Genomic DNA, 27,235 nt, shown 5'->3' with positions numbered 1-27,235 from the left:
CCATTCAAACAAAAGATGAATGTTTATCCTTTATACTTTCTCCCTATTGGAATCCTCCAACCTGGAATCAGTGCTGCATTTCTTCCTGAAGCTATACTTCTCTCCAACTTAAGTTTTGAAGGCAGGTTCTACTCAGACCTTATGTTGATCTTAAAACATAAACTAAAATAGCATAAACTAAAATATTGATGCAGTTTCTCTCTAGGTGGTTGTTTTTATTTACTTAATTTTGCTTTTTTTTGGTATTTTCTAGATGTTCTATAATGAACAGGCATTGCTTTTGTAGTTAAGAGCAGAAAGAAAATGTGCGATTAGAAATATCACTCATTTTTTTTCTCTGACATTTCTACTCTCTGGTTCAAGTTCTACTTATTGACAGCATACAGAAATAGAAAATTCACTCCTCTAGATGGAGATCCCATTAATATTTAAATGGACGTCTCAGATTTCTTGAGTCTTCTTTAAAGTTTCCTTCAAAGCTTTGTCACGTGGTTCCCAGATCTTTCACCATCTTGTTTGTCTCATGAACATAGCCCCATGGATATGGGTAGTCCCAGTGGATAACCATTTAAAACAGAGGTCCAGGAACTGGATACGATATTTTCAGATGCAGCCTGATTCACATAAGGTACAACAGAATCTCCCTCGGTTCATAATATGGTTCCACTAGTACAGCCTACAATAGCACTAGCATTTTCAGTGCCCATGACAATATTGACTCACATAGAATGTACTAAAATTTCTGTCTTTTTCATTCCTTTGTCCCCTTTGTCTTTATACAACTAGGTAGCATCCACACATAGCTGTCTCACCTGTGCTTTTCCTGTCTTCCCTCCTCAAGCAGGCCGCAGATGGTGGACCTAAGGAATGGGAGCACAGTGACAGAGTTTATCCTCGTGGGCTTCGAGCAGAGCTCCTCTTCCACTCGGGCATTGCTCTTTGCCCTCTTCCTAGCCCTCTACAGCCTTGCCATGGCCATGAATGGCCTCATCATCTTCATCACCTGGACAGACCCCAGACTCAACAGCCCCATGTACTTCTTCCTTGGCCATCTGTCCTTCCTGGATGTCTGCTTCATCACCACCACCATCCCACAGATGCTAATCCACCTGGTGGTCAAGAACCACACTGTCTCCTTTGCCTCCTGCTTGACCCAGATGTACCTGGTTTTTGGTGTAGGTGTGGCCGAGTGCATCCTCTTGGCTTTTATGGCCTATGACCGTTACGTTGCTATCTGCCACCCACTCAGCTATGCACACATCATGAGCCGGCAGGTCTGTGTGAGGCTGGTGAGTACTGCCTGGTTCTTTGGGCTAATCAATGGCATTCTGCTTGATTATATGACATTTCGTGGTCCATTCTGCAGAGACAACCACATAGAAAACTTCTTCTGTGAGGCCCCCATAGTGATTGCCCTCTCTTGTGGAGACCCCCAGTTTAGCCTGAAAATGATCTTTGCCGATGCCATCGTGGTGCTGCTCAGCCCCATGGTGCTCATTGTTATCTCCTACGCCCGCATCCTGGCCTCCATCCTTGGCAGAACCTCCTCCTCAGGTCGGGGGAAGACCTTCTCTACTTGTGCCTCCCATCTGACTGTGGTCATCTTTTTCTATACCTCAGCCATGTTCTCTTACATGAATCCTCGCAGCACACACGGCCCTGACAAAGACAAGCCTTTCTCCCTTCTCTACACCATCATCACCCCCATGTGCAACCCCATCATCTATAGTTTTCGAAACAAGGAAATGAAGGGGGCCATGGTGAGGGCCCTTAGGAGGACCAGCCTGGCCCAGGCAGAATCTATCTAGTGGGAAGACTCCTGGAAGAGAAGTCCCCCCCCCACCACCCAAGTCTTGACAATTGGGCAACTCTCCAATGCTGAGAGCCTCCAGGAAAGAGCATTCATAGCTTTCTTTCTACTAGCATCAGCCCTGGAAGATCCTGTTGATGTCTAATGCTCATCTGTCTGATTTCACTTCCAGTATAGATTTATCTTTCCAAATTTCTCTTACTGATACATGTTCATGATTGGAGGGGCGAGTAAAATGAAATGGAAAAGTTTATTCCAAATTTGGGGGAAAGGTAGTAAGCTCTTCAAGAGAAAGACAGTAAGAGGATGACCATTCCATTCTCTGGAGCATTTCTTTCTAGGGCAAAGGCAATTAGCAGGAGCCCCAGCTTTGGGAAAAGAACAGACTGAGAGCCATGAGGGAAACAAAGGGATGTATATAAGTTTGGGAAAAAGCAATGGGTGAGAGAAATGTGTTAAGGGGTATGTAATATTATCCCTATATGGTGGCTACAAAATTCTCCAAGAAAGTTCCCAGAAAAAGTAAGAACTGATGAATAGGATTGTATTACTTCTCCAAGGAAACAAGAGGAGGAGCTATATGCCAAATACATGTGAATTATTAATGGAGAGGTGGGAGGGCAGAGGCAAGAACAGGAAGTCTGAGGGGTGCATCCACATCCCCAGATTGTAAACTGGGAGTGGGAGCTATAGAATGAAATCTTGTAGGGTCAGGGAAGCTTCCAGTGACATCTGCATTTTATAAGAATATAAAAAGAGCACTTTAAGTTATTTGTGTATTTGTTCACTTTCGCTGGAAAAATTTTGTGCCCTGCCTGGACGCATGTTTTTCAATTTAAATATTTCCCTTTTGTTCTTGAAGATTTCTTCCTCTCTCTTGTTTTACTTATAATACACTACATTTCCAAGACTCTGCTCACACCTCTATCTCTTTCTTCCCTGCCCCTATTCAGTTACCTAAAGTCTAGAGCAGGAGTTCTCAGCAGGGATGATTACCTCCCCCAGGAGGTATTTGGCAATATCTGAAGACATTTTTTGGTTGTCATAACAGGAGGAGGGTGTGTGCAACTGGCACCTAGTATGTAGGGGTCGGGGGTGCTGCTGAACATCCTACAATACACAGAACAACCCCCATAATAAAGAATTATGCAACCCAAGAAATCAATAATGCTGAGGTTGAGTAACCCTGGTCAGGAGATAAAGTATTAAAAGGACAGAATGAGGAAGATGATGAGAGGAATTGATATGGGAAAAAAAGAGGCAGGAGGAAACCAAGAATTTAGGATGCAGAATTTTGTCTACAAAGACACTTCTGGTTTACCATGGGCAGGATTTCTGCTGGCACTGCCACGGCAACAATCTATATAAGTAGATGTGATAAAACCTGCTGTAAAACCTCTGTGTTTATCCCTCTCTGAGTCTACCCTTACTCCTCTACTTATCTCAAATTATAGGACTTTTCCTACTCAATCACATCCTTCTGCCTGCCACTAGCATGGACTCCTACTTAAATTCTGCCCATTTCTTCTGTTACTTCCATTCAAACTTCATCCATCCATCAGTGATCTTTCTCTTGTTCCCACCAATCTCACATTCTTGCCTAGCTCAATCCTATCATTCATTGCCTTTGCTCATTTGCATTATGATTCCTGCAAATGCCATTCAGTGCAACCCGTGAAAACCATGTGCCCTCTAATAGGAATACTTCCTAGAATGTCAACATTTTTCTCATTCACCTTATCAATCTCCCTCTTTCATCAATGTGTATATTTCCCCCACCCATATGCTCCTTTCAGATAAAGGATCCACTCTTCCTTTTATGTATGATGGATATTTTCTTTTCCCCTATAGAACTAACTACATACCTTCTCCCTCTGATCTGTGTTCTGGCAGACAGACCTTTGTTTGCTGCCTCAATGGGTTTCGTTGCCTTCTACATCCTGTTGGGCTCAACTAATAAGAGTTACTTAGCAGGATAGAGGAAGTCAGGAGAATTAGTGAGTGAGGCTCTTTATTCTTCTGCTTCTTCCCTGATGTCCCAGAATTACTGTCAGGTGTCCTTCTCCAAAATCTCCCTTTCCTGTTCCCATAAGGTGGTACCTGCTTTCTGCTCTTGAGATCCTGGGATGCTTCAACATCCCTTTCTGATTCCCCTAATCCTATTCACATCCTGGTAAGCCCCATCATTAGTCCTATTTAAGTATGCCAACCATTTCCTCCCAGAACACTGACTAACAAGTACCAGGCACATATTAGCAACCGTGAATTGAAAATTTTTTCAAAATAGGCCATATACTAGTCAATAAAGCATATCTCAAAACATTTTAGATATGGAATCATACAGATCAAGTTCTCTGACCATGATACAGTTATGTTAGAAATCAGTATCAAAAAGATAACTAGAAGGAAGCCCATATGGTTAGAAATTAAGAAACACAACTCTAATTAACCTACATACCAAAGAATGAAGTATAAGTCTAGTCCAACGTGGAAAGAATAAAAAGCTTGGAAGTTGCTGCTCCCACACTCACCAATAAAAAAGGGTAAACAAACTGAAAGTCACAAGACTTCTTAGATCTATCAGAGAATTGAAGTCACAGGAAAAACCACCACCCCAAAAACTAGGAGACAAGGGAACACAGAAAGTTACAGCTTTCTGGGAGTAGAAGCTGCATCTTGAGCCTGGTCAGAACATTAAAGGAAAATGAACTATTACTAGAGACTGAGCATAGGCTAGCTTCAGAGATAAAAACTACTGAGGTCCTGCCCTCAGAGGAGCTCTCGTAGTTTCATGAGTTTTACTTCCAGCAGCCCCATTGGTTTCTCATGATGAACATCAGGAAATAAACCCCCTGTGCTTCAGCAAGAGGAAGGGAAAAGTTAGCATTTTGAAATAAACCCAGAGAGCACTGTTCTCCCTAACAGTCTCCCCTCAAGGAAAACTATTTTGTGAGAACCTAACAAATCTGGGGGAGGATCCAAGAAAAAAAAGGAAAACTGTGAGGGACCTATGAAGGTTACAGCCCAGGGACAAAGGCTCACTAGGAGACTGAGACCTAATCATAAGACTATGGAATTCTTCCACTCCCCTGTACCTTGCTACCACATCAATAAGGCTGGAGAATTTCAAGGAGTACAGCTGAAAGAGCTGAATCCTCAGACCTTATTTATGAAGGAGTCTCTGGGGAAACAAAAAAACAGCAAATGAGACAAAAACGAGGACACGAGGACATTTTAACCTCTGACACCACAACTACAGCAAACAGTAAACACTGCCTAATGCCTAACACAAAACTTCCCACTAAAGGCCTATTTACCTCAGTTCCTTTTACCCAATACCTCATGTCCAGCTTTCAACAAAAGAATTGATTATAATAAAAATTAGACAATTTTACAAATCCAAAACTTGTAATGAAACTATTTACAATTTTGTGGGATGTACCTAGAGCAATACTTCCTTCTATTAGGAAAAAAAAATAAGTGTTAAAAAGTAATAAATTAAGCTACCAACTTAATCACAGAATAATAGATTATGCAAGGAACATAGAAGGAATAAAAATGCATCATATAATTAATTCAAACAAATCTAAAGATTGATTAAATTGATAGAATAAATTAATAATTTCATAACTGTGGCATGACTGATCAAAAATAAACAGACTTAAACAATACTAAGAATTAAAGGGGCACATAACTGCAGACTTTGCAGAATGAATTATAAGAGGCCTTCTGTTTCTGATATTGGTGGACCATGTAATTTGGACCAACTGTCTCACTAAAAATAGCAAAAGCTGGACATATATTTTAAACTATCCACTTGAAGGCACTAAAGCACTAAAAAAGCAGTGAAGAATTTGGGGGCTGACATCCAGGAACATTCAATCTGCATTTAAGCATGTTTAGAAACAACCAATAAAAGGATTAGTAAAGTGAGTGATATGTCATAAAGAAGATGAAAGAAAGAATAGATAGAGCAAATACATATTTGAAGAGAAAATAGCTGAAATTTTTCCAAAACTGGAAAAGACATCAATCTACAGATTAAAGAGGTCCTAAATACATCAAAAATACATTATTTATAAAAAGAAATACACACATGAGCACACCATTAGAACTTCTGAAAATGAGAGGCAAAGAGAAAAACTTAACAGCTCCCTGAATAAAAAGACAGATTCCCTTCAAAAGAACCACAATTAGATTGACAGCTGTCTTCTTAACAATGAAAGTCAAAATATAAAATTTATTTTATATAAAACTGCATTATGGCAGGCTAGAGAAGGGCTGGAAGTCTAAGAAAGATAACACTCCAGCTAGCTGGAAAAGAACATACATCCACATTGTGAACTGACTGTGGCGGCCATGTGGCAAGGAACTATGGGCAGCCTCTAGGAGTTTATAGCACTGTCTGACTGACACCAGCAAGGAGATAGGTACCTCAGTAGTACAACTGCAAAGAAATGGATTTTGCCGACAAACAGTGAGCTTGGGAGAGGACCCTAAGCCTCAGATGAAATCACAACCTGGTGGCTCCTTAATTTCAGCCTGGTGCAACCCTGAGCAGAATACCCAGCTAACCATACCCAGACTCCTGACCCAAGGAAATTGTAAGATAATAAAATTGTGTTACCTTAAGTCCTTGAATTTGTGGTAATATGCTACATAGCAATTGAAAACTAACACAAGTTTTTAAAATTCTACTATAATACTATGGAAAAGTTTATGACATTAAATCTGCTTCAATAAATAGAAAAGTTCTAGAAAAGATACTATTTTCCAGAAATGACTAAGGGAGAAATAGAAAACATGCACACATTTGTAATCATACAGTAAATCAGTAGTGTAAGATTATTTCCACAAAATTGAAGATGACATAAAGAAATGGAAACACTTTCCATGCTCATGGATTGGAAGAAAAAATATTGTTAAAATGTGCATACTACCCAAAGCAATCTACACATTTAATGCAATCCCTATCAAAATACCAACAGCATTTTTCACAGAACTAGAACAAAAAATCATAAAATGTATATGGAACCACAAGAGATCCTGAATAGCCAAAGCAATCTTGAAAAAAAAAGCAAATCTGGAGGTATCACAATTCTAGACTTCAAGTTATACTACAAAGCAGTAATAATCAAAACACTGGAACTGGCACAAAACTGGAGACATAGATCAATAGAACAGATAGAAAATCTAGAAATAAACCCATAATTATATGGGCAACTAATCTTTGACAAAGTAGGAACGAATATCCAATGGGGAAAAAACTCTTCAACAAATGGTGTTGGGAAAACTGGACAGCTACATGCAAAAGAATGAAACTGGGCCACTTTTTCCTCACCATACAAAAAAATAAATTCAAAATGGATTAAAGATCTAAATGTGAGACCTGAAACCATAAAAATTATGAAGAGAGCACAGACAGTCATTTCTCTGACATCAGCTATAAAAACATTTTTCCAGATATGTTTTCTGAGGCAAGGGAAATAAAAGCAAAAATAAACTATTTGGATTACATCAAAATAAAAAGCTTCTGCACAGCGAAGGAAACAATTGACAAAACTAAAAGGCACCCTACAGAATGGAAGCAGATATATGCAAATGACATAACCAGTAAAGGGTTAGTAACAAAATATACAAAGAACTTATAAAACTCAACAACCCCAAAATGAATAATCCAATTAAAAATGGACAGAACACATGAATAAACATTTTTTCTAAGGAAGACATCCAGATGGGCAACAGACACATGAAAAGATGTTCAACATCACTCATCATCAGGGAAATGCAAATCAAAGCTACAATGAGATACCACCCCACACCTGTCAGAATGGGTAACATAAAAAACACAAGAAACTGCAGGTATTGGCAAGGATGTGGAGAAAAAGAAACTCTCTTGCACTGTTGGTGGGAATGCAAACTGCAGCCATTCTGGAAAACAGTTTGGAGTTTCCCCAAAACGCTAAAAAAGAGAACTACCCTACAATCCAGTAATCTCACTACTGGGTATTTACTCAAAAAAGTACAAAAACACTAATTCATAGGGATAGTGCATTGTAGGGAGGATAGATGTAGGGATAATACATGTTTATAGTAGCATTATTTACAATAGCCAAATTATGGGAGCATCCCAAGTGTCCATCAATAGATGAATGGATAAAGAAGATGTGATATATACACAATAGAATATTATTCTGCCATAAAAGAATGAAACCTTGCCACTTGCAACAATATGGATGGAGCTAGAGAGGTTAATGCTAAGTGAAATAAGTGAGTCAGTCAGAGAAAGACAAATACCATATGATTTCACCCATAGGTGGAATTTAAGAAACAAAAAATGAGCAAAGATTTAAAAAAAAAAAAAGGAGAGGCAGATCAAGAAACAGACTCTTCGCTATAGAGAACAAACTAATGGTTACCAGAGGGGAGGTGGGGAGGGATGGGTAAAATAGGCAATGGGGATTAAGGAGTGCACTTCTCATAATAAGCACTGGGTGATGTATCACTATATGGTACTATACGGTACCATCAGTATATGGTACAACTGAAACTAATATAAAACTGTATGTTAACTACCCTGGAATTTAAAATTAAAAAATGTATTTCTATAATATTTCTATAAATAAAGAACCAGACATAGGATTTTAAAGCAAATACTATCAATCAAGGAAAGTTAATCTAATTTTATATAACTGGAAAAAGAGGAAAACACCTCAACTTTTTATTTTTTTTAATATGAAATTTATTGTCAAACTGGTTTCCATACAACACCCAGTGCTCATCCCAACAGGTGCCCTCCTCAATACCCATCACCCACCCTCCCCTCCCTCCCACCCCCCATCAACCCTCAGTTTGTTCTCAGTTTTTAAGAGTCTCTTATGTTTTGGCTCCCTCCCTCTCTAACCTTTTTTTTTTTCCTTCCCCTCCCCCATGGTCTTCTGTTAAGTTTCTCAGGATCCACATAAGAGTGAAAACATATGGTATCTGTCTTTCTCTGTATGACTTATTTCACTTAGCGTAACACTCTCCATTTCCATCCATGTTGCTACATAGTATTCTTTCTCATTGCCACGTACTATTCCATTGTGTATATAAACCACAATTTCTTTATCCATTCATCAGTTGATGGACATTTAGGCTCTTTCCATAATTTGGGTCTTGTTGAAAGTGCTGCTATAAACATGGGGGTACAAGTGCCCCTATGCATCAGTACTCCTGTATCCCTTGGGTAAATTCCTAGCAGTGCTACTGCTGGGTCATAGGGTAGGTCTATTTTTAATTTTTTGAGGAACCTCCACACTGTTTTCCAGAGTGGCTGCACCAGTTTGCATTCCCACCAACAGTGCAAGAGGGTTCCCGTTTCTCCACATCCTCGCCAGCATCTATAGTCTCCTGAGTTTTCATTTTAGCCACTCTGACTGGCGTGCACCTCAACTTTTTAAATGATAACTTTGATACCAAAACTTGATGAAGACAAAATAAGCTAATCTCACTCTCAAACATAGTTGGCAAAATTCTCAAATAAAACTGTCTCCTACAATGTATTAAAAATATAATACCTTATATAATGAACAAAATTGGGTTTATTCCAGTAATTCAGAGTTGATTTCACATCAGAAAATGAATTATGTAAATCACTACGTTAACAGACAAGTGAATACCTCATGATTATCTCAATAGATGCAGGAAATGCATCTACTTTGCATTTATACCTGTTTATAACTTAAAAAACAATACTTCTCAGCAGACCAGGAATAGAAATGAACTTCCTTAAGCTATTAAAGTGATTATACACCAAACTGAACAGCAAACATTCTCCTCTAACAGTGAAACATTAAAATTACCTTCAGATCATAAAGAGGGCTAGGTAACCATTATCCCTACTTTTATTCAAGATTATATTGAAGATCCTAGAAAGTACAATAAAATAAGGGAAATAGGTAATTGATATAAGAACTAGAAATGAAAAGGCAAAATTGCCTTCATTTACAATGATATATGATTGTCTTCACAGAAAAACTAAAAGAATGCATAAATAATATATTAAAATTGATATAATTTAACATGGTTACTGGATACAAAATCAATGTACAAAAACTGAATTGCATTTCTATATACCAACAAATTAGAAAATTAAAATTTTAAGATATGATTTTAAATACTATCCAAAATATAAAATATATAGGAATAACTCTAATGAAAAAGGGTAATCCATCATGGAAAGATGCATATAAATTTATGGAATGTCATTAGAGAAAATCTAAATAAATGGAAATATATACAGACTTACCTCACATAGCATCAATAGAGTTAACAACTCTTTGCCCTAATGGCTCTTGAAATTATACCACTTTTGGACATCTCTTTTTTTGATTTACAAGTGACCCTTGAACACCAGGGGCCCGAACTGTGCAAGTCCACTTACACATGGATTTTTTTATGGTACATTACTGTAAGTGTATTTCCTCTTCCTAAAACGATTTTCATTTTTACATTTTCTTTAGCTTACTTTATTGTGTGAATACAACATATAATACATATAACATACAAAATGTGTCTTAATCAATTGTAGATGTTATTCATAAGGCTTCCAGTCAATAGTAGGCTATTAGTTGTTAAGTTTTTGGAGGAATTAAAGTTTTATACAGATTTTTGACCACACATGGGGTGGTGCCCCTAACCCCTATGTTGTTCCAGGGTCAACTACAATTATTTTTTCACCCAAATTTGAATTGCATATCATGTTTGGGTTGGAATTCTGTCTTTAAAATGTGAACCAGAAGTTATAGGGAAGTGAGGACACCAATAAGGTTCCTTCTTACAGTATCAATTAATGGTATAGAAATAGCTATAGGGGCGCCTGGGTGGCTCAGTCGGTTAAGCGTCCGCCTTCAGCTCAGGTCATGATCTCGCGGTTTGTGGGTTCAAGCCCCACGTCAGGCTCTGTGCTGACAGCTCAGAGCCTGGAGCCTGATTCAGATTCTGTGTCTCCCTCTCTCTCTGCCCCTCCCCTGCTCACCCTCTCTCTCTGCCTTTCAATAATAAATAAACGTTAAAAACATTTTTTTAAAGAAATAGCTATAAAGAACTTGACAAGTTGGCTTTTTTTTTTTTAGGAGTTTTTGAATTGGTGTCTGAACAATGTCAGACATCTTGTACTGCAAAGGTCAATATCCTGAAGCTTAGCTTTTGTGACTTATGCTTGAAAATCGTGTCTTCCTTCAAACTGAATTATGTTTCCCAAATGCCCCAATTATATTAGATCTTGTAAGACCTAGACTTGGAGACCACTTGGTTGGTGGTGAGTGGAGACCATCCCACACATTTAGAATGAGTCAGGACGCAAGCATCATAAACTTTAACTTTATAGGACTCCAGGCTCTCCAGGGGTAGAAAGAAGAGCATTAGAGGATTGAGGGGATATGAGGATGACTGAAGTTCTTTGAGTTATGCTGAATCTAATTCAGTACTAGGCAGGCAGGGTTTGGGAAGAACAGTGGGTAGATCAGGGGGAAGAAGTTATTCCAGGGGCGCCTGGGTGACTCAGTTGGTTGAGCGTCCAACCCTTGATTTCGGCTCAAGTCATGATTCCAGGGTCATGGGATCAAGCCCTGTGTTGGGCTCCATACTGAGCATGAAGCCTGCTTAAGACTCTCTATCTCTCCCTCTGCCCCTCTCCCCAATTTGTGTGCGTGCACTCTCTCTCTCTCTCTCTCTAAAATAAAAAAAAAAAAAGCTAAAAAGAAGGTCATTCCAGATTTGAAGAATGGAAGTGTGATAATGAAGAGGTAGAGGATGGCAGTTAGAAGGGAGGCATGTTATCAAGGAGAGCTTGTGGCTGTTTGTTTAGCACCCTATTGGCAGCATTTAACAAGGTAACTGGAGCAGAGTGGGTACTCAGCCAGTGTTTGTTGTTGTGTTGAATGTAGTGTAATCGTATGAAAGTGAATATTTAATTGGGGGCACAAGTCATCAGAAACCCTAACTAGAAAATTAATGCAAAGTAAAATTGGTAGATAAGAGTTAGAGGGCTCCCAGATTTAAAGCTGAAAACACAGGGATAATGATATTTGCTAGGCCCCTTATCTATCAAGTTACCTGGTAAATGGACCAGAACTTCCCTGGGAAAACCTGAGACTAGTCTAGACTTTCCAGGCCACCTGCCATGGACATAGCCTCACGAGGGAGTCTTGGATGGGACTGGTTTGAGACTATCCCTGGGGATCCAGTTAGAATGGTAACACTTCAGGAAGAGATAGTTGGCCTTATTACAGTTGGCTCCCAGCAGTAACCAGTTAGAAGCTCACATCTATGTGCATATGTGCATGCATGCACACCTTGCACATGTGCATTCACAGAAGGATGTCATACTCCCTGTCCTATAAACAAGCAGCTGGTTTGCAGCAAAATTCGCGGTACCCTCACTCTATGCCTGTGGATCCCTCTTCTGGGGCTGAGATCAGCAGAGCCAATGTCATCACCCTCATGTACCAAAGCCCGTGGAGAAGGTCAGTAAATGTACTCACTTCCGCAATGAAAGTTGAGCCTGACTTGGTTGGCATCTATCAGAGATGAATACCCCCTGACTCCCTCAGTGACCACCTGTGTTCAGATCACACCAGGCTCTTCACACAGTGGCCATGAAGGAGAGGCCACTCCATTAACCTCCACCTTGTCTATTTCTCGCTTTCTAGATGCCTAGCTCTGTCTCCACTTTTCTAATTCTCTCCAGCTACTCTTTTCTTGGGATCTCCCTCTGAGTCCCCACCAGGCTCTCAGAGTCTGCCCACCAGCCCTCATGGCTTTGACTGAGGGGCTTATGGCTTGGATGTTTCTGGTGGGGCCAGTCTGGTTTGCAAAGACCAGTCTCTAATTGCTGCAGAGAGAAAGACAATCCAGAAGGTCAATCTTGTACTCCTAGAACTTAAGGAAGCAGAATCCAAGTACCTGGCTATTTAGTTTTGATTCCACATGACCAGGGAGCCATGACTAGCTTGCCTGGTCAGTCTCTCAGTCTCTTTTTCCACATTTGGCTTTGGCTTTGGCTTTGGCTTTGGCTTTGGCTTCTCTCTCTCTCTCTCTCTCTCTCTCTCTCTCTCTCTCTCTCCCTGTGCTGAGATTTGGGTTCTTAGTTCTCTGTCTCTTGATGTGCTTCTTTATCCCTCCCCTAAAGGTCCACCTATTCATCACTTTTCCACACATATACCATCTTGTCACATGTGCACATTCTTTCCTATTTCACTCTTCTCTATTTCAGTCTCTCTAATTCTTTCTTTGGCTTTAACATTTTTCCTCCTTTTTTGTTTGGTGTGGGTAAGATCTCTCTGCTATACCAGAGATATCCTAGGATATCCTAGTATCCTCCCAGAGGATTACTTTTTCTCCTTTCCTTTTTCAGTCTTCCTCTTTATGCTTGTGCATGTCAGTGTTTTCTGTTTATCTGGCACTTTTCTTTATTGTTCCCTGGAGAAAGAGAGGCTGAGAAGTGACTCAATGATGATCCTTTCCTAGAGATTGTGATACAGAGCTTGGGGTTGATATTTTTTGCAATGTTTCTGGGAGAAGATTAAGAGAAAATGGGACTAAAATATATTAGGGGGAAAAAAACTTAGTTAGATGGAAAGACCCTCCTGACAGGGAGAAGTAGGAACCATTAGGATGGATGAGATCCTTCCCTTTCTCTGAGTTTCTGCAAGTGGGAAACTGGACAGATCTTTACAATATTCCTTCCACATGTGAAGTGAAACCACAAGGAGATGAAGAGGAAACAGAGATCACAACTAATTTTTATTTATTATCTAATCTGTGCCACCCATTAACTGTACATTATTTTAGTTAATCCTTATTTTATAGGAGAAAAAACTTGTGACTCAGCTAGCCAACTCCACATTATAGTAAGTGACGATGCCAAGGCTGAATTTCAGGTATGCTTGCCTCCAAAGTCCCTGTACTTAACCCCATTAGCCTCTTTGCTTCCCTATAAAGTGATAAGATCAGGTTCTAGATGTAGTTTTTGAATCTCTAAATATATAACTATTCACCTTTTAAAATCATCCATTTCTCAGTCCAGGAATCTTTCTGTGCTTCAGCTTTATATTCTTCTATTCTATTGATACACATCCCCCCTCCCCATCTCTCATTACCTCTAATTTTTTCTCTCTTTCTTCTCTAAGCCATTTAGAGTCACTCCAGTTTTTTTCAGGCATTTTAAATAGTAAAATAGCTCAGATTAACTAATGCCACAGAACAGCTGAAGTTATCCAATCTGCTGATGTTGAGTAATTCTTGATTACTAAGTTCTCCTCTTCAATTTCTTACTCATCCCTCTTTGGACATATACACAGGCCATCAACATTCAGAGGAATATCATTATGAATACCTTTGCATATCATTTTCTTTTTCCCTTTGCTTTTTTGGTTGTTTTACTCTTTAACGTTCCGTACTGAAAGTGACTGACAAGGGAGAGGAGCAACAAGTCTAGTCTGGTTTCATTATAGCTTCTAATGGAATAGGAAGTTCACATTAGGGTTCAGATAGAGAATGGATAAGCACAATGGATGATCATGTCTTACGAGAAGGAGGGAAGCAAAATACGGAGTTAGAACTTGAGCTATGATGAAACTGACGTTATTTTTGGTATTTCCATTATTTATGGTATCTCCCACTAGTGCAGATCAATAAGGTCTTCTGTGAAAGTGTGTGACCTACATTTACCTTTTGGACATCACAGGAATCTAGCCCATAATAGGCATCTGGCATGCCCAGCATTGGCACATTTATAATATTTGGCCCTGGCCAGGTCATCATCAGGGGACTGCAGGTACTTCGGGGGCCTCAGTTTCAGAGAGATATGGAGAGATTGAAGTGAATCCAGGAGCAAAGAGGTAGCTGAAGCAAAAAGAATGCAGAAGACTAAGAGAGACACAATGAGAGATTTTAGAACATTTCTACAATTTCACTCAATTGGATAAATCTTTCTTGCAAGCCAATTATTGAAAATGCACACGGAGGAGCAAAGAGACTACTCCGTGTCCATCTCGCTTAGGAAAATGGAGATGGAAATGAGCTTAAAATAGAAAAGAGGGGAAATGGTAGATCTATAGAAACACTTCTGAAGTGATTTAGTAAGACATTGAGATGGGTCGTCTTTCCTTAAAAATCATTTACATCTGTCCTCCAAATATCTTTTCAACCATGGTTCCATATGCTTTTGTCTATAAAACTTTGTTAGGTACCACATGGCACAACCTGTTGTCTTCCAATTTTCTTCTTAAATTCCTCAAAGTTCATGTGGATGTGTTAGCAAAACTCATGAGGGTCCAAAGCTTTTTTAAATCTTTAAAAATACCACAATTACAGGGCATTCTGAATAATGCATAAAATCAGAAGGAAAAACAATTATTTTTTTCTGACAATGTAAGGATTTGGTAAAGGTCTGGACTGTCTTTCTAATGATGGGGCTACTGCAATAGGTCTCAGAATAAGGCCTGATGGGTGACAGCTTTTGTCTTACAAGGTCTTTCTAGTTTCACTTTTTTTGGCTCCTGGTGAAGAGTCTCACTGTAGGTTACTATCTTTCTAAAATTTTATCTTATCTTATATTTTATTTTATTTTATTTTAGAAAGCAAGGGAGAGGGGCAGAGGGAGAGAGAGAGACAGAGAAAGAGAGAGAGAGAGAGAGAGAGAGAGAGAGAGAGAGAAAGAAAGAATGAATCTTAAGCAGGCTCCACACTCAGCTCAGAGCCTGACATGGGGCCCAATCCCACAACCACAACCCTTGGATCATGACCTAATCTGAAATCAAGAGTCAGACACTTCACCAACTGAGCCACCCAGGCACCCCTGTCTTTCTAATAATTCTGATGTGAGATACAATCCAGCTAGATACAAAATACTTGGTTCTCTTCCTTCACAGATAGGTCTGCAACTTGTACATTTTTCCTGATCTCGGGTTATGGATGACCCCACTCTCACTAACAAGGAGCTCTGTAGATCCTGGTTGCCCTTCTCTTTTAGCAGAGTTAATTCAAGGACCCTTATAGCTTTCTAGAGGTTTTTCATCATGCCTGTATTTTTAAATGATCAATGGTCCTTCTTTTGTTTTTTAAAATCTCATTCTTAGTTAACAAAGAGAAATTGATTATTCACTTTAGGGTGAACTGTACCTTCTCTGGGCTGGAATCAGGAGAGTGGATGCCTTTACCTTCTTCCTGAAGGCTGCCTGTTTATCTAGTCTTATTTAATTATGAGAGTTTTTCAGCCTGTCTCTCAGTTCTCAGCCTTGAGAAGCAGTGAAAATCTCCACTCAATTCTCGAATAAGCCCCAATTAGTTAAATGTTTTATTTTATATATTTAATTTCAAAATTATTGAGTATCAGCCATTATGGAATTTGATGCCTCCAATCTACCCATTCATTGTCAAACTGGGTACAGGAATTTCTATTTTCCTTAATAAATATTGAGGAGAAACTGGTTTTCATCACTGAATCTATCCTTTATATCACAATAATCACATATCTACTAAATAATTCAATTTACTAAAAGAACATCTTTTTTAGGGCCACTTTTTGCCTCTTAGAGTCTTCCTCAAAGTTTATGTATAATTTCAATTTATATCTAAACTGAAGATTTCCTGGACTTAATCCATGTTCCCACCTAGATTGGCCATTTTTTCTTTTATAAAAATGCCCTTTTCCAAGAACAGCCTCTGAATCTGTCCATTATTAGCAGATATTTTTTCCTGAGCCTTTTCTTATTACACTTTTCTTATTATACACTTTCCCCTGAGCATTTCATTATTTTACTACTGTTGAGATCCTGCAGTATTTTTTAAATTTTTTTTAAATGTTATTTTTGAGAGGGAGAGACAGAGACAGAGTGCAAGTAGGGGAGGGGCAGAGAGACAGGGAGACACAGAATCCCAAGCAAGCTCCAGGCTCTGAGCTGTCAGCACAGGGCCTGACATGGGGTCAAACCAACAAACCATGAGATCATGACCTGACCCAAAGTTGGATGCTTAACCAACTGAGCCACCCGGGTGCCCTGAGATTCTGCAATATTTTATTAAAGCCCTATTAGAGCTCTTAACCATATCATATTATAGTTCATTTGTAAAAATATCTCTACCCCCAACTGTACTGCATGCTTTGCCAGAACATAATGCTTAGAAATACATTTTTAGGGGCGCCTGGGTGGCTCCGTCGGTTGAGCGTCTGACTTCGGCCCAGGTCATGATCCCACACTTCGTGGGTTTGAGCCTCGCGTCGGGCTCTGTGCTGACCGGCTCAGAGCTTGGAGCCTGCTTCAGATGCTGTGTCTCCCTCTCTCTCTGCCCCTCCCTCATTCTGTCTCTCAGTCTCCCAAAAATAAATAAACGTTAAAAAATTAAAAAAAAAAAAAGAAAAAGAAATACATTTTTAATTTGTGGATTCAGTTTTTAAGAGGCTTCAAGGCATTTTGAGGATTACTGACATTTAAAAATGTAAATGTCTCAATATTTTTTAGTTATCCAGTGACCTAGAAAAGGAAACATTAGTTTTGTGGAGCACTTTCCCTACTGCAAATACTGTTCTATGGGATTTACATATATATACATACACACACATTTTTGATTGAATTAATAAATCTCCTCTTAATCTTCAGAACAACCATACAATTATGTATTTTACAGACTTAAAAAATGGATTTAAAGGAATTTATTTCCCAAGTTGATGCCACCGGGGGCGTCTGGTGGCTCAGTCCAACTTCGGCTCAGGTCATGATCTCGTGGCTTGTGGGTTCGAACCCTGCATCGGGTTCTGTGCTGACAGCTCCCTCTCTCTCAAAAAATAAATGAATGTTAAAAAAATAATTTTAAAAAAATTAAAAAAAATAAAGTTGATGCCACTGGCAACATTAAATAATGCAGAAAGTTGGAACTCAGATGTTCATTTATTCTATTTTTCAGCAAATATAGCTATGTGCTAGGCAGTTTCCAGGAGATAAAGATGTAAAATCCCTATGATTAAGGAGCTTGTAATAGATGGAAGATGTTGTAGCATGTGATGAGTGTTTCCCCTAGCAGATGTAGGAGTGAGTGCCACTTCAGATGGGCCGACCTGGGCAAGAGTAATTGAAGTCTTCACTATGGATGCAGGACTTGATGTTGGTCTTATAAAAGCAAGATTTTGCCAAATAGAGAAAATGTCTGAAGAATGAATTCCAGAAAGAGGGAATCGCATACACAGAGACTTGGAGGCCTATGGTATTGTGGGGGATGTGAGCTGTAGCTGGACTTTAGGGTGTCTGTAGGAGAGTAGGAGAAGATAAAGAATATTGGCACTTAATATAATATGGAGGTTAGAAAGACAAGAGTGAAAGGTGACTTTTGTGGTTTCTGATTTAGGTTACTTAGAGTTCAAATAATACAATTAACTGAGGAGGAAGGATAGGAGGAGGAATCATGGATCCTCCTGGGGGCACTGATAATTATGTAGGCTGGTGTCTGTCCTTTGCCTTGGTACTGGACCAGTCTAAAACAGACCTGACATACTAGAACTTTCAGTGAAATATTCTCAAAAAACCTACAGAGCAAGAAACTATACCCCTTAACCAGTAATATCATTGTTTAAAAGCCCTTGTGGGACAGAAAGTTCATCTAGCTACCATTTCTGCTTGTCCTAACCTTGAAGGAAATGGAAAACCACTGGTCATCATAGAGGTTTTTCCCAGGATGAACTTCCTCAAGGGCATTGAAGCTCCTTTTTTTTTTTAATTCTGCTACCTCCTCCTACTTCTCCAAATACAAACAAACAAAACAACAACAATAACAAAAAAACAAACATTGATACTGTCTCTAGATAAGACCTGGTTGTTCATATGGCCAGAAATACTGGCTCCATGGTGATTTAGAATTTCATTTTCTGAACTTATATCATAAATATGCTATTTAATTACTCATCTTATTGTACCCTCCTCCCCATCCCAACCCTGTTCTTAGGCCTGTTTATTCTTCTTTTAATTATGATAGTAAGATGGGAATATAGGTCTGGAGGATAGAAACCAGGAGACTTCTCACTACTTTTAGCACTGTAGGCCTTAGGACACTAAGTGGCCCAGGCAAAGAAAGCTTACCATGTGGTCCTCCTCAAACATGAGAGCTAGGAGCCCTCTAACATAAGGATTGGGAGCCAAAGCCCAAGCTAGTAATAAACTGTTTTCCTGGACGACTTCTTTGAGACCTCTTGGGAATAACTATGATCTCAAGAGGCTACCAGTGGTAGAGCTGGGTGCTCAACCATGTCTCAATCACACTCCATAGAGATATTTTTGAGGAAACAAACAATTCAGCAAGATGAAAGAATACTTTGATTTTCAGTCTAAAGAAGAGAAGTCTATGGGAACTTAGTGACTTCAAATCTCTAAATGACAAGTTTTTTACCCTTTGTGGTTTCCAGTTGCCTTTGACACGTTGATTAAGCTATGAACTCTCCAAGAAAAATGATCTCGTGCACACGTTTTCCTACATTTCAGAGATGCACGGACACTCTGAAATATACCTACTGATTCCCCAGAGCTCCATGAACTCCTTGATAAATATATCTATCATAAAATTTTTCTGCTCAGAAAAATAATGCTTTTTAGGTGTAGACTAGAGTAGTGGGAAAATGTCTCATTATAATGTAAGATTTTGATTCCTGTCATATTTACTGAAGAGAATCAGGACACTATTGAATACATTCAACAGTTAGCCACAATGTTTCTGTTGCTTGGTCATGAAATTATGTATTTAATCCAAAAAGCAAGGGATTAGGGTATGCAGAAGATAAACCAGGTTTCAAGCTATTTAAGATTTGAAATTACTAGAGGCACATTTTATTTACAGCAGACCTGAAAGAGAATAGCCAAGCCTCACAGAGGCTGAGGCTTTCTGAGAATCTACATGATTTAAACAGGGCTGGTGAATTTGTTTACAACTTAAGTGAACTAATCTCATTCTTAAAACAAACATACTCTACAGAATAAACAATACAGTGCTGTATTGTATTATATTTTCTTTCCTGTGGTCATAGCATGCTAGGAAAGCAACAGGAGCATTGTGGCTAACTGTTGAATGTATTCAATAGTGTCCTGATTCTCTTCAGTAAATATGACATGAATCAAAATCTTGCATTATAATGAGACATTTTCCCACCAGTCTAGTCTACAATAGCACACTTTGTTCATTGTGCTCCTGTGGTCATGGAATGTAGACTTCTCTCCCTTAACTCACCAGCACTATACTTTGAGCATTCAACATATGTGTATCAGCACAACTCTGCTCTCTCAGGATCTTCCCAGACATCATCGTGACTCATAGTTTCTTTTCGTTATAACCAAGGCTGTATCACATTTCCTGGTTTAAATTTTATTTCCATATATGTGATTATATTACTAACAATAATCATTAGGGACTTTGAGGGGTTCATTAAATAACACTGCTCTTCCCAACTGAGTCTGAATCATCTGAGAAATAAGACAAGTCTGAGATGGAAGCTAAAACATCATTTTTATTAATAACAAAGCAGACATTTGAGCATTTGGACTTCCTAATCCAGAAGCACAGAGTCAGACAGATAAAATTTCCTCTGTATTGGCAAGACTGTACAACCACAGAGTCTCCCCAAACAGGATTAGAGCCTACCCCGGAGAAGGCCATTCATTCCCAAGGGGAAGGTGAGAGGAAAGGGATAGACAACACATGCTCCATTTCTCCTTCTAAAGTCACCAATCCAGTAAGCCACCCCCTATGGTATGGTGTAAATGAAGAAGAGAAAGGTCAGGAGTGTTATGCTATCACAATTTCACCCATGTGGAAGGAAATATCAGGAATATGGAAGAAGTTAATCCCTGCCCTACCCTACTCACGATAGTATCTAGCATTGTAACCATTAAGTCTATGGTTAACTATAGGGTGTGAAATATTGAAACAGTCCTACCTTCACCTTCATATTGGCTACTCCTCCAACACAAATCACTGCTCTATTGAGAGGCTCTTAGAACTTTTGAACAGTTCTATTTTGCTTGCAGATAGATTCTAAAATGAATCAGAGCAGTAAGTTAATCAATTCTGAAGCCACTCTAGACCCACAGTTGATAATGTATTCCCTATTCCTTTCTCCCTGCCAAATGATGTTCATCTACATTGTCCATCATAACTTAACAGAGGGTCTTCAATGAGATTAAATTATATCATTAAACTATAATACTAAGTCAGAGGTTCAAATGTCGTGACATGTGTGGACTATTTTATAAACTATTATTAATTTAAATGAGATTACAGACCCTTGACTCTTTAAACAAGAAATTCAAGGCATCACCGGTGGTTATTTATCTTATATCTGTATACTTGGCATAAGAAAATCCCATGATCCTCTTCTAGTTTAACAAAGCAATCTCACAAGTATATGTGCCTTTCTGAAAACAGAGAGTTATCAGTTTAAATATTACCATGGCCATAATTAAGGTCACCAATAAAAATGATATTTTAGAAGTTCAAGGTTAGGTTTACAGCACATAGCAACAATTTCTTATATCCAGTCTCAGAAAATTCTTTGGTCAGAAATAACTTCAAGGACATGTTTTAGAATAATATGAGATTATCAGCAGCTAAAGGAGAATGAATGTTTTCTTATTTTCTTGCTGGTATTTCTTTAAGTAACAATTAAGAGAGCATGTGATTTTCAAGTCAAAGTGCAAAGATTCAGCTAGCACTGAGACAAAATTAAAAATCCTGAGAAGCAGGTGTCTGGGTGGCTTAGTTAAGCATCCAACTCTTGATTTCAGCTCAGGTCATGACCCCAGGTTCATGAGATCAAGCCCTGTTTTGGGCTCTGCACTGAGCTAGGAGCCTGCTCAGGATTCTCCCTCTCTCTCTCTCTCTCTGCCTCTTTCCCCTCTTCCTCTCTCAACATAAATAAATACACATTTTTTTAAAAATCCTGAGAAGGTCAAAACATACACTATGAAAAAATCGGAGCAAATAGGGTTATTAACAAATGGAATATGTGACAGTTGAAGTGCAGTACACACGTAACTTAATATTATTATTTAAGTAAACATCACCTATGGTGTGAATATCAAAGAACTAACAAGGTCTTTACCACAACTTCTCTTCCAGAGTGGCCCATCAGGTCAGACCATCCTCCCTGGACCAGTTCTTCAAATACAATGAGATTTTCTCTATTATTTGCTGCAGTGATTCAATGACAAACATCACCACCAGCCAAGCAACAGAATGAGGTGGGATATGATTTTCAAATTATTATCCTGTTTATTTATACCAATGCTTGATTCATTAACCCTGGTTGTTAACAGGGCACTAGATGCCAGGTATCACAGAGTATTCTTTCTGGGACTGTGAACCACAAATAAGAATTTATACTCCTATAGATCCTAGTGCTTTCTTAGGTTGAACTTCAGTTTCTTCTTGGACAAGTCCCAGGCTTGTCTGGAGCATAGCTCACTGACTTCTCTTGCCCAGATTCTGACCTCAGCCCCAATATGTCCACTGGGTCCGTGATTCCAAGCCATATCTTGGATTAAACATTGCTCTCTGACCCTCCCTGCCTTTTCTGGGGCCTGAAGAGGAGAATATCTAGGTACAAGTTCTAGAGGGGCATTCCAAAGTACAGATGATGGGAATGGCCCACTGCCTGACCTATCAGGAAATCACCTACCGAGAATACAAAGCTAAAAGGAGTGGCAGTAATTGGGTACATCTCTTCTAAAATTAAGATAGGCAACTTGAGATATTTAAAGACATGGAGAAAAAAATAAAGATATGGAGAAGAGAAGGGAGTCCACCCAGAGGTAGCTAAATGGCAAACACCCACACCAAATATGAGAAAGGGAGAGGGGGAAGAAAGAGTGAGAAGTAGAAGTGGAAAAGGGAGAGCAAAAGACTAACACAGGGGGTAGAGTGAGAGTGTATAGAAAAAGGAGTGGGAGAAAAGAAAATGAAGAGTAGTTGGCAGAACTTAAGGTTAAAAAGGAATATACTAACCAACTATAAGCATCTGAAAGTGGAAGGGATCTGATATCCTAACTCAAAGACAAGATGAAAAGTACAAGAGAGATTTAATATGAACATAATGACTTCCAAAAGTTTACAATAATGAGAAAAGAACATGAGTTTCTGAATTCTCATTCTCTGATGATAGAAAAAGAACAAGACTTATCCCAGAAGCCAAGGGACAGATCAAGATTTTCTGAAGGTCCATTCCAAAAAGGCTGAATTTGTGCCCTGCTCATAGCTTCCCTTGTCTCACAGTGATGGTTGCATACTTTCCACCCAATGGTGCAGAGCCCTAAGTTTCAACCCCAGTAGGAAAACTGTCTCCTATGAGGAAAGCACACAATAAAGAGTTCACAAGTATGCCCCATCTCCAGCATGCACAGCATGGGTGTTTGATGCAATAGTGGCAACCACTAGGAGAAGGAGTCTGGAAAGAGGATGGATGACTGGTAATCATGGCTGTTTCCAGAGGTATCCAAATTATTATCAGCTAAGGGACAATGCCAAAGGCTAGAATGTTATTGTTTTCTCTGAAACTTCAGTCATTTATCATTTTAAATATATACACTAAGACTAAGCATTTTTTTCTTCTAGAAAAATATGTCTTTAAACATTTCCCAAGTGCTTCCTAAATATGATCTTCTATAAGCTAATAGCCACAGTGTCTTCCTTCAAATACTCCATTCTTCAATTTCTTTTTTTTTTTTCAACTTTTTTTTTTTTTTTTTTTTAAATTTATTTTTGGGACAGAGAGAGACATAGCATGAACGGGGATGGGGCAGAGAGAGAGGGAGACACAGAATCGGAAACAGGCTCCAGTCTCCGAGCCATCAGCCCAGAGCCTGACGCGGGGCTCGAACTCACGGACCGCGAGATCGTGACCTGGCTGAAGTCGGACGCTTAACCGACTGCGCCACCCAGGCGCCCCCCCATTCTTCAATTTCTTAAACCATTCCTCAGTTAGCCTGGGTTCCAAGCCCTACTGAGTTTTGCACCTTTGAATACATTTTTGTTAGTGGCTAATCCTTCAACATTTGGAGCCCTGTATAAGATGCAGTACTTCACTTGAGGCCTGACCAAACCAGAGTAAAGTATAACCATCACTTCCTCAATTTTTGATATTACAATTCCATGTATGTAGCCTATAGTGACCTTGATATCTTCACTGCCCCATAACATGGCCACTTACATATTTTACTAAAGTTCTAAAATGTTTACCGCTGCTCGTTATTCCTTTATAGCTGAGTTTTGGGGCCCAAGTGAGTACCTTGCATTCCCCTACAACTATCTCACCTGTGCTTTTCCTGTCCTCCCTCCTCAAGCAGGCCGCAGATGGTGGACCTAAGGAATGGGAGCACAGTGACAGAGTTTATCCTCGTGGGCTTTGAGCAGAGCTCCTCTTCCACTCGGGCATTGCTCTTTGCCCTCTTCCTAGCCCTCTACAGCCTTGCCATGGCCATGAATGGCCTCATCATCTTCATCACCTGGACAGACCCCAGACTCAACAGCCCCATGTACTTCTTCCTTGGCCATCTGTCCTTCCTGGATGTCTGCTTCATCACCACCACCATCCCACAGATGCTAATCCACCTGGTGGTCAAGAACCACACTGTCTCCTTTGTCTCTTGCTTGACCCAGATGTACCTGGTCTTCTGTGTGGGTGTAGCCGAGTGCATCCTCTTGGCTTTTATGGCCTATGACCGTTACGTTGCTATCTGCCACCCACTCAGTTATGCCCAGATCATGAGCCAGCATGTCTGTGTGAGGCTGGTGAGTACTGCCTGGTTCTTTGGGCTGATCAATGGCATCTTTCTTGAGTATATGTCATTCCGGAATCCCTTCTGCAGAGACAACCACATAGAAAACTTCTTCTGTGAGGCCCCCATAGTGATTGCCCTCTCTTGTGGAGACCCCCAGTTTAGCCTGAAAATGATCTTTGCCGATGCCATCGTGGTGCTGCTCAGCCCCATGGTGCTCATTGTTATCTCCTACGCCCGCATCCTGGCCTCCATCCTTGGCAGAACCTCCTCCTCAGGTCGGGGGAAGACCTTCTCTACTTGTGCCTCCCATCTGACTGTGGTCATCTTTTTCTATACCTCAGCCATGTTCTCTTACATGAATCCTCGCAGCACACACGGCCCTGACAAAGACAAGCCTTTCTCCCTTCTCTACACCATCATCACCCCCATGTGCAACCCCATCATCTATAGTTTTCGAAACAAGGAAATGAAGGGGGCCATGGTGAGGGCCCTTGGGAGGACCAGCCTGGCCCAGGCAGAATCTATCTAGTGGGAAGACTCCTGGAAGAGAGGTCTCCCCCCGCCCACCCAAGTCTTGACAATTGGGCAACTCTCCAATGCTGAGAGCCTCCAGGAAAGAGCATTCATAGCTTTCTTTCTACTAGCATCAGTCCTGGAAGATCCTATTGATGTCTAATGCTCATCTGTCTGATTTCACTTCAAGCATTGTTTTCTCTTAGGCCTTCCTGAGGATAATTTAAGACTTTCATGTTTTTCTTCTATGTTGTCACATCTTTTAAAGGCATAAGTGCACTTAACTCCATTTAATTTTATTCGTACAGTACTTTTACATACTATTCCTAGCCTGAGTTTTGCATACACATTTAGGAGCAAACTTTTCTCTTTCAACTTATCATTGTAGTGTTCTTTTCTTTCTCACATTCCACTCTCATATCCTGAATCCACCCTCATCCACCCCACTCCTACATAAGAAAAAATAGGGGAAGAAGTTAAGAAAAAGGGAATTAGGGAGCAGTGTTGACATTAAGAAAAGTCAGAGAAAAGAAGAAAAAGAAAAACGAAGGATGATAAGCCTGAACCCCATCTTCTTAGCTTCCATTAGCCCATAAGGGAGAACTTTTATGATGGCTTTAAGTGGCTACCATAACACTGCATTCAACTTATGTTTATGCTTGTGGGTTGTTGAGGAAATGCAGGTGAGATAGACCAATCTGTCAAATCCCTTCTAAATCTTCTAGTTTCCTTAAGTAACATGACTGTTTGATATTTCCCTTATGATCCAAGTGGTCAATACCTCTTCCAAGCTTCTCAGACTATTAGTTTCCTTCCCTGGTATATACTCCAAATTAACTCCCCTCTCCCTACTGCCTTCCTTTTTCCCAACCATCTTTCATTTCATTGCACCTTACTTCCCACCTTAAATAGACATATTTCATTCCCTGTACTTTAAGTAACACCTCTCCACACTATCTCTACCATTGCAGAAGTCTTTCCATTTGCAACCCTAACCCCTCTCACTTCTTCTAGCTTTTCTCCTTAACCAAATTTAGCGTCCCTTGAGAGAGCATTATATTCTTAACCACTCTTTTTTTTTTTTAAATTGCATCTTTCTCATGCCCCTTTCTTAATAATAGGAAAGGGAACAGGTCTGTTATTTTCTGGTGCCACTTCCATAAGATGAATTCACCTCAGTTAGGATTCCCTCAAATAGATGTACTACCCTTTCCATATTATACAAATCACACTACCTTCTGCAATGACTTAAAGCAGTAGCTTCACTCCACAAAATTCTAATCTTTTGAGTCCAAATTGGTGAATCTCTAGATATCAGAGGACATGTGAGAAGCACTTCTTAGTCAGCAAGGAGGAAGAAATGAAACACCACTATAATTGAGAAGAAACAATAAACACAGAACAAAAAAATTTCCATTATCGAAGAGAAATTACACCAGGCAAAGTTAAACAGGAAAGAAAGACTTTATTTAAGACTACTGCAATAGGAGGGGAAGCTGGGTTGCTGCTAGTTGAGCGTCTGACTTCCGCTCGGGTCATGATCTCAGTTTGTGGGTTCAGGCCCCGCATCAGGCTCGCTGCTATCAGCGCAGAGGCCTGCTTCAGATCCTCTGTCTCCTTCTCTCTCTCCCCTTCCCCCTGCTCTCACTCTCTCTTAAAAATAAATAAACATAAAAAAATAATAAAAGACTATTGCAATAGGAGGTTGAACTCAACTCTACTAAAACAAGTGGCTGGAGAGTTCTTAAGAGCTGCAGTAGGGCTACCTGTGTGTGGTGACTGGTTTTACTCAAAGGAAAAGTAAGTTTACAGGTTGTAGTTTTGCAATTTGGAGCAAGATGCCCATTGATGTTGGGCTCCTACCCTCCCATAGAGACTAGGAAATAGGAATGCCATCTTCCTGAGGGTTGCATTTTAAAGGAATGGCTCCCACAAACAATAAGAGACTCAACTACAGAGAACAAACTGAGGCTTAATGGGGCAGGGAATGGGTGATGGCATTGAGGAAGGCACTTGTTGGGATGAGCACTGGGTGTAGCGTGTAAGTGATGAAGCACGGGAATCTACTCCAGAAGCCATGAACACACTGTATACACTGTATATTAGCTAGCTTGAC

General features: G+C 39.7%; 2 protein-coding genes and 1 long non-coding RNA gene across 3 annotated transcripts in view; 2 read left to right on the top strand and 1 right to left on the bottom strand.

Annotated features, from left to right (window-relative positions):
- The window catches only part of LOC144616917 (uncharacterized), a 26,105-nt gene extending 1,916 nt beyond the window's left edge, over window positions 1–24,189 (bottom strand). The window contains exon 1 of the long non-coding RNA XR_013556774.2: window positions 24,140–24,189. This is a non-coding gene — a long non-coding RNA (uncharacterized LOC144616917). The remainder of the gene's footprint in view (window positions 1–24,139) is intronic.
- Window positions 1–27,235, top strand: part of LOC132694467 (olfactory receptor 10AD1) — a 92,044-nt gene extending 64,809 nt beyond the window's left edge. The window contains exons 3-4 of the mRNA XM_078449905.2: window positions 21,950–22,071; window positions 24,172–27,235. Of these exons, the coding sequence (XP_078306031.1) occupies window positions 22,067–22,071; window positions 24,172–25,135 (969 nt within the window). The 5' untranslated portion in view covers window positions 21,950–22,066 and the 3' untranslated portion in view covers window positions 25,136–27,235. The remainder of the gene's footprint in view (window positions 1–21,949; window positions 22,072–24,171) is intronic.
- LOC132695361 (olfactory receptor 10AD1-like) lies at window positions 846–2,303 on the top strand. The gene has a single exon (XM_078449906.1). It carries the CDS (start codon window positions 852–854, stop codon window positions 1,806–1,808), a length of 957 nt encoding a protein of 318 aa, XP_078306032.1. The 5' UTR covers window positions 846–851; the 3' UTR covers window positions 1,809–2,303.

This window comes from Panthera onca, chromosome B4, assembly GCF_046562875.1.
Source record: "Panthera onca isolate mPanOnc1 chromosome B4, mPanOnc1 haplotype 2, whole genome shotgun sequence".
In the NCBI taxonomy this organism is placed as follows: domain Eukaryota; kingdom Metazoa; phylum Chordata; class Mammalia; order Carnivora; family Felidae; genus Panthera; species Panthera onca.
The sequence above is the reverse complement of the archived record's forward strand: the minus strand, read 5'-3'. Positions and strand labels throughout refer to the sequence as shown.

Excerpts from the sequence above, each read along its gene's own strand:
- LOC132695361 (XM_078449906.1), top strand. The coding sequence starts at position 852 with ATGGTGGACCTAAGGAATGGGAGCACAGTGACAGAGTTTATCCTCGTG.